This window comes from Scaptodrosophila lebanonensis, unplaced genomic scaffold, assembly GCF_003285725.1.
Source record: "Scaptodrosophila lebanonensis strain 11010-0011.00,11010-0021.00 unplaced genomic scaffold, SlebRS2 tig00000085-arrow-pilon, whole genome shotgun sequence".
Lineage (NCBI taxonomy): Eukaryota > Metazoa > Arthropoda > Insecta > Diptera > Drosophilidae > Scaptodrosophila > Scaptodrosophila lebanonensis.
In genome coordinates, this window is record NW_022060564.1 from 3205958 (window position 1) to 3213309 (window position 7352).

General features: G+C 37.5%; 2 protein-coding genes across 2 annotated transcripts; one reads left to right on the forward strand and one right to left on the reverse strand.

Moving 5' to 3' along the window:
• The first annotated feature begins 188 nt into the window (after window positions 1-188).
• Window positions 189-1782, forward strand: LOC115626639 (anamorsin homolog). The gene is made up of 4 exons (XM_030522048.1): window positions 189-450; window positions 529-900; window positions 959-1080; window positions 1542-1782. Exons 1-4 carry the CDS (start codon window positions 315-317, stop codon window positions 1653-1655), a joined length of 744 nt encoding a protein of 247 aa, XP_030377908.1. The 5' UTR covers window positions 189-314; the 3' UTR covers window positions 1656-1782.
• Window positions 1665-4711, reverse strand: LOC115626637 (protein yellow). Its single transcript, XM_030522047.1, has 3 exons — window positions 4398-4711; window positions 2606-3011; window positions 1665-2455 (listed from the first exon to the last, which is right to left on the reverse strand). Exons 1-3 carry the CDS (start codon window positions 4622-4624, stop codon window positions 1778-1780), a joined length of 1311 nt encoding a protein of 436 aa, XP_030377907.1. The 5' UTR covers window positions 4625-4711; the 3' UTR covers window positions 1665-1777.
• Between the last annotated feature and the right edge of the window lie 2641 nt (window positions 4712-7352).

The window sequence follows — 7352 nt, forward strand, 5'->3', positions numbered from 1 at the left end:
GCAATTGGTGCAGGCTATTGATTGATTTAGGTCAGGGTAGAAATTTCCAAGTATGTGTGCCAGTTATTTATGTATATAAAAAATAAATGCCAAACTGGGCTCTCAACATATGAATGTAGTAAAATATATTTTATAAATTTGAATTGTTATCAGTATTTGGCGTTGCCAGCAAGTACAAGCCTGCAATTTGTAGCAAGTTGGCAGGCATTGCCGCTCATCTGGCCAGACAGTTGTACACTATTTATTGCGATACTCGGCAGCGGTGCTTAATATTCGTGCTTAAAAATTATACAATTTTCTAGAAGAGCGTTAGAATGGAACAGTTTAAGGGATTGGATAAAACCCTTTATATATGGACTGACAGCGACAGTGTGGACAAACGCGTGCAGGAGATAAAGGCAGCCACGGGTGGCGAGGTGGCATTGGAAAATGTCCATCGCCTGTCGTTTTGTAAGTTGCATGCAGCTGTGTGAGTCAGCATATTTATTTGTAATTATAATCAATTATACTTATTTCTCACGTTATTAGCCTCTTATGCAAACTCCAGTTTCGATCTGATTGTGATAGAATGCGCTCAGCTGACTGATAATTATGTAAAACTACTCCACATGCTCAAGCCGAGCGGTAAGCTTCATCTGGTGGCTTACATTGGCCCCGCCTCCAGTTTGCTGCAGGAGATTAAGCTGTCCGGGTTCATCAATTGCCGGGAGGAGGCCGACACGTTGATTGCCGAGAAGCCGGGCTATGAGGTGGGCTCCTCGGCCCGTTTGTCGTTTCTCAAGAAAAATACCAGCGCTGTGAACGTGTGGAAAATCAGCGGCGATGAGGAGGAACTCATTGATGAGGAGGAGCTGCTCGACGAAGCAGACAAGCAGTTGCCGGATCCAAGTGCCTTGAAAGGTGAGCTCGATTATTATTGTTGCTAGAATGTTCTGTACTATATTTATTTTTTGTATAGTTTGCAGCACAACTGGGAAGCGCAAGGCTTGTAAGAATTGCTCATGCGGCCTGGCCGAGGAATTGGAAAGTGAAAAGCAAGTGCAGACAGCCACGGAAAATGCCAAGTCTAGTTGCGGAAATGTAAGTAATGCAGATAAGAAGATTAAATATAAATCCTAAAAACAGTTTATTCTGTGCCATAGGAATGATTTAGTTTTTGATTTCAAAGCACCTGCTTTCTAATCACATTTATTTGCTTAACTTAATCGAAAAATTGATAAAATGTCTAGCTAAGAGATATGTATTAGAACTTTCTAGAGCGCAGATAACAGTGACTAAACGCTTTAGAGATTGTTTTTAAAATTAGTTGTCTAGGCGTTATATAATTTGTTATTGCCGTTTCAAAATTATAATTTATTTAAGATCTACATTGTTTATAGGGTATCTATTAGTCGACTGCAGAAACCAACAAATCATTTGTTTATATTGAACACATAAACAGCCGAGCAGTTCTTGCTTATTTTTGTAACAAGATTTCTTTCTAGAACCATCTCGCACACCTCGATTTGATTTGTTTAAATTATTCCATTGTTTACTTGCAGTGCTACCTCGGCGACGCCTTTCGGTGCTCCACCTGCCCCTATTTGGGGATGCCAGCATTTAAGCCTGGTGAAAAGGTGCAACTGGCTGACAATTTGCTGAAATCCGATATTTAAGCTAAGAAATTCTGTTGTTACTTACACTTTTTGTCACATCTTTATTAAGAAAAGTTTTAAGGCCCAAAAACAATGTCATATGTATATATAAAAAACATTAAAATACGCACATCAATCACCAACTACATCTCACAAGGTGTTCCCTTAATTAGATCGCGGTTCTTTCCCATCAATATGCGATAGTTAACAGTGGACGGATCCAGTTCCTTGTACAGATATGTGGGCATCTTATCGGATAGGACCCAGACAGTGCCTTCCGTATCGATTTTCATGTCGTTGGGAAAGACCAAGGTGTGCGAATCGGAATCGATGAGCCCCTGCGTATCCGCAGTGTATGGACGCTTCACATTCCAGCAGGCAATGGCATCCTTATTCACTTGAGTATAGAAGAGAACACCTGTCTCCTTGTCGTACACCTCCGCGGTTGACTGTCCATTCATGCCGCGATCGCCGACATATTTAAAATCATAGTAGGAATCGCCGCCAGTCACATGGCTTTCGTTTTGCAGCACACGGTTCGAGACCTTGAACTCCTTGGTGCTGGCCAAGGCGTGGAAGTAAATGTCCTTCGAGTGATCGGGCTGCATGGGACCCACAGCCAAGCCAAAGACGCCATCGGTCCATTGGAAATTAACGCCACCCACATTAAAGTCTCCCTGCAGGGGATCGAAGTGGAAGAAGTTGTGCTTCACTCGATACGATTTGTTGTCCCGGAAGGAGTAAACGACGACGCCATAAGCTCCCAAATCGGGCACATAGGCGAAGGCATCGTTGCACTCCGAGCGCTCGCTATCGACAACCTGCAAAGGAAATATTTAATTTAACAAATTATATATTATTATGTTCTAATTAATTTTAACTTAAATGTGTAGTTTTAAATTAGAATCAGTCGAAAAGGTAACCACAAAAGATATCCTTTTTATAGTTTTTAAACTCCCTATTGTACTTACAATATTGGCAAAGAATGTGTCCTCCTTGGTCTGAGCAGCGGGTATTGTGAAGCGACGCAGCAGCTTGTCGGTCTTCAGATCGAACACCAATATAGCGTTGGGCGTTATCTGCTTGGGACTGCCCAGAATATCGGCCAGACCAGTGTCCAGGACCCATAAACGATCGCACTGGTCGACTTGAATGCGGAATGTCGATATAATTGTCGAATTATCGCGCAATTCCACACCAGCATCCTTGGCCTTCTCGGCATCAAGGCGCCCGCCCGAGGGCGTCTTCTGATCCTGCGGCTGCACATCGATGGGCAGTTTGTTGGCCTCCCAGCTGGGATATGGACGCAGCTTCGGAGACTTCTCCGTGGTTGACAAATCAATGTAGTTCAGTGTGGCGGCTACGCCGGCCTTCCATCTGAAAACGTGAAGAACAAGTTCTTGTTATGAAATCGGCAGAAGACGCATTAACATAAGTATGCACTGGAAATAAATCTGAACAATGTTATTGCGACAAGGCGGCCTTATCATCAGATTTGAATGGAAAAATTCTAAAGTAGGATTGCATAATTCTTTTACATTTCAAATCTGTTCATGAAAAGCAATAATAAAGTTGTGAAAAAATGTGTTCCCCAGCTGGTTGATTGGAGAATAACCTGTTTAAATAGTTAATATGATTTTTAATTTAAAAAGAAAATAGTAATATGAATCTTAAGGGGAACGTTTGTTTCAGAAATGTTGAAGTCCGAATGCAATTCAGAAGCGATTTACTAAATTAGAAAATTACTTTTATGAATTATTTATCAATATGAGAAGACTTTATATAAGATATTAACGACTTAAGAACCTAACCATCGATATATTTTTAGACATAGCGATGTTTTCAAATAAATTTATAAAATCCTTAACTTAAATTCAACATTTTTTAAAACCCTTTAAATTTCCAAATTCTACGATTCTGAAACTGATTTCAGTTGAAAAGTGCTTTTATAGATGTAAAGTTCTTTGAACTGAAAATAAAATGCATTTTTATTTGGGGGAATAAATTCTTGATTTGGAAAACTAAAAATAGTACAGTTTTCGATGCTGCCAGAATTAATTTGGACTGATATTGATAATTGCAAATAATATGCATTTTTATTTGGGGGAAAAAATTCTTGATTTGGAAAACAAAAAATCGTTCATTCACTTAAAGACTTGAACGACTTTTTTATTTTATTTTTTAGAATCTGTTAGCATTCATGCAAATCCTGAGAATCTAAATTAGCGCCATCGCTTTAATTAAAGTACTCATGGTTGTTATCTAGAATTTCGATTGAAATATTTGTGCATAATTAAAATGACACAAATGGTTTGTTTTTCGTTAATGTTTTTGGCTAGTTCCATTGAAGCGGAGACCACAACCTCGCGCTGGAAACCCCCGTGGCGCTGACGTCACGCTGTTTTGACTTTTTGCGTCAACAACACGAAGACTTAAATAGTTTGTCGCTGATGCTTGGAGTTTTCAACAAAGGGCACCTCTAAATTGCAATTGTAGTAGTTGTCTTGACTGTATAATTAATTGGTACCATGTAAATAAATTTGCATATAAGCATTTAGCATTTAAAATTCAAATCAGTAGTGGTACATCTGTTCGTATAAGAAAACTACTAATCGATGGATAGGAACCGGTTTCCTCAAAGTTGCTTTCGCAAGCGCAGCTCCAAGCAGCGACTCAATTACAATTAAATTAACAACAAAAAGAGTGGGAAAAAAGAAGGAAAAAAAATTGAAATAAAACTAAGTACGGTTTGTCAAAACTTACCTTGGCACAGTGACAAAGATTTTGTCTTGCCAGCGCTCCACGCCCAATGGCAGATTGTTCTCAACCACATAGTGGCCGCTTCTAATGGCCTGTTGCTCCGCCTCGGCACTTGGCCAGTCGAAGATCAATTGTTTCCACGCGAACTTCTCCTCCAGCTTAGCTGCAGCAATGTGCCACACACTGATAATGCAAAGGCCCAGGGCCAGCAATTTAAGAGATGAACGCATCTTCAAGATTAGAAAAAAACACAAAAAGAAACTTCTTCTGCGTTCGTGCGTTCGTTCGTTTAGGGCGAGCTTCTTTGCCTTTTGAGCTGAGCGCGCAGACTGCGAGTGCTGAGACGCGAGTCGAGCTTAATATGTGATATGGGCTGGTTGTGAGAAAGCTCCACCAAACTGTTATACACGCGCAACAATGTGTTATACACGCGCACTGAGGCTGAAGCTTCCCAGCAACAACAAATATTGCCATTAACGGATAAGCAAGGAAGTGGCCCCGACACTCACACTCACACACACACACAAACACACACACAACAGTAAAAATAAAGCACAACGCGCCGGCAATTGGACAGCAAGCGCATTATTTTTGGCATAATTGCTCATTGAACTCGGAGAGACAAACGCGACGCGACGCAACGATTAACTGAAGCCTTAAATAATGTGCGATTCATGATTACGAGTATATGACAGGAAAAGTATGTATTTTGGATATTACGGCAATGATTAATACGAGTTCTCGTACATTTCTTCTAATTAACACAAAAGCTTAAAGTTGACAAACTAAATTCAAATAAATGTTTAGCATGTCTTAAAGTTTATAGCTTTCTTTCTTTTCCTTTGTTTCTAATATATTATACTATATAGGTTTCTAAATAACATTTCCTACAGGTATTGTTTAAGATGAATGGCTAGATCGTTTAAATTTCTCTCTAATCTGCTTAACAACTGCAACAGTATTAAAGAGCAAAAAAAAATATATTTTTAATTTTTCAAAATCACAGTATACTTTTCTTGCACAAATACTTCTTAGGGAATTACTTTTAAAGCTTAACTAACACAATTTTTTGTGCAAATTATTTGCAGGTTTAGCAAAGCAAATTTTTTAAATACTTATCGAATTATGCCACTGAAAAAAGGATTGGCTTTATTAAATAATTCGTTTTATTCAACTTATCATTTTTATTTTAAATTGAATTTTAATTGAATGCAAAATCTAATCTTAAATACCAATCAAATCTGCCGAAAGAATAGCGCACAGATCAGCAATTAGCAGAGACTTTTCAGTTCATGGCAATTGGGCAGAAATTAAAATATTAAATAAATAAAAAGGCCAAGAAAATATTGGAAGGAGCTAGAAAATTAAACTACCGATATTTATAAATTATTTGAAAAGTTCATACCTTCAGAGATGATCAAATCCCAGAATAAAATAGTTTCGCTAAATACTAAAGTATATTTTTAGTTTTTCAATTTATATTTTGTTTAAACCTTTTGAGTAGAGCTGGGCTTCTAGAGAAGAATTCTCTAGTTATATTATCAAAGCTGCCAGATATGTATTTGTATTTAATTTAATTCAATTCAAATTTTAATTTTAAATTTTAACTAGAGCTGGACTTTTGGAGTTTGAGATAAAAGTGGAAATGGAGGCATATTTTAGGTGAACATCGCCTTATATCTGAGAGGTACTCCTTGACTGTACCGATAATCAAAATTTCCCTATATTTGTATTCAATTTCGTAACTAATATTTTATTTCATCCCCTTAAGTAGAGCTGGGCTTCTAGAAATTAATAGATAAGTGGAAATGGAGGAGTAATTTGCTTGGCTATATATATTTATGGTACACACCTTATTCAATATATGCGTGTAATTCGTGCCTGATTGCACAAAACGTGAGCTCGTTATGCATGTCTTGTCGGGCGCATCCCTCAACACCCACTATGTGTGCAGGGGAGGTGGAGCCAGACGTCGGGACGACGAGGTTGTTGGAGCCATAAAATGCGGGAGCGAAGCGAGAGATTTATGCAAATTCGATTCATCGTTTATGAATATGAATGAATTGATATTAGGTTATTGTTCGCTTGTTACAATTAAAGCGGGGCTCTGAGTTTTGGAATGCAAATTCAAATTTAAAGAAAAAGAATAATGCGACTAGTACGAGGATTTGTTTACTCAATTCTTTTTATTACACATTTTTATTCATGTTTTTTTGTTGTTGTTGTTGTTTGTTTTTTGTTGTTGCTGTGTTTTTCAGTAAAATTCTCATATTTTGCTTTTAAACTTTAAATTAATTCGTTAATGTTACTCTCATAAGAACATACCGAGTTTGTTTACTTTATATTGCTACCAAATTTGTCTGGATTTCATTTCGCTTCTTAAATGTGTATTTTTTCTTTGTTTTGTTTTGTTTTTTCCTTCTTACTAAGTTTAAATAAATCTGGTTTATTTAGTTTATACATACAACAATTAGCTTTGCTAAACTGTGTTTATTTTTTGTTTATTTTTTTTCTTAGGATCTAGATGTCGATCGTTTCTTCTCTGTGTTTGTAGGGTTGAGTGTGTGTGTGTGTGAGTGTGTAGTGAGTGTGTATTGATGGTAAAGCAGGAAACGGAAAATTATGGAATAGGGGGGGGCCCGTAAATAACATCTGGAGTGCATACATTTTCGATAGAAATACGGGCCACACACACACAGATACATGCATACAAGTGTGTGTTTGGGTGTGCGTGCGTGTGTGTGTATGGCTCAGATCGTTTGACACTAGCTTAATGCACTATATACAATATATATATTTAAAGTTACATCTTCTACCCTAGCAGCTTTTCCTATTTGAATTACAAATACAATTAAACTACAAATTCCAACGATTCTTAACAATATCAATGTACTAGATGTATGTATTTTTTAATTGTGTGTGTGTGTAAGTGTGTTTGTGTATATGTGTGAAAAATCT

Bases quoted from the DNA above. Each gene is read 5' to 3' on its own strand.
- LOC115626637 (XM_030522047.1), bottom strand. From the start codon at position 4,624: ATGCGTTCATCTCTTAAATTGCTGGCCCTGGGCCTTTGCATTATCAGT. The intron at 3,012-4,397 runs GTAAGTTTTGAC...TCACGTTTTCAG, and splicing joins ATCTTTGTCACTGTGCCAAG to ATGGAAGGCCGGCGTAGCCG. The intron at 2,456-2,605 runs GTAAGTACAATA...TTTCCTTTGCAG, and splicing joins ACACATTCTTTGCCAATATT to GTTGTCGATAGCGAGCGCTC.
- LOC115626639 (XM_030522048.1), top strand. From the start codon at position 315: ATGGAACAGTTTAAGGGATTGGATAAAACCCTTTATATATGGACTGAC. The intron at 451-528 runs GTAAGTTGCATG...TCACGTTATTAG, and splicing joins TGTCCATCGCCTGTCGTTTT to CCTCTTATGCAAACTCCAGT. The intron at 1,081-1,541 runs GTAAGTAATGCA...GTTTACTTGCAG, and splicing joins CCAAGTCTAGTTGCGGAAAT to TGCTACCTCGGCGACGCCTT.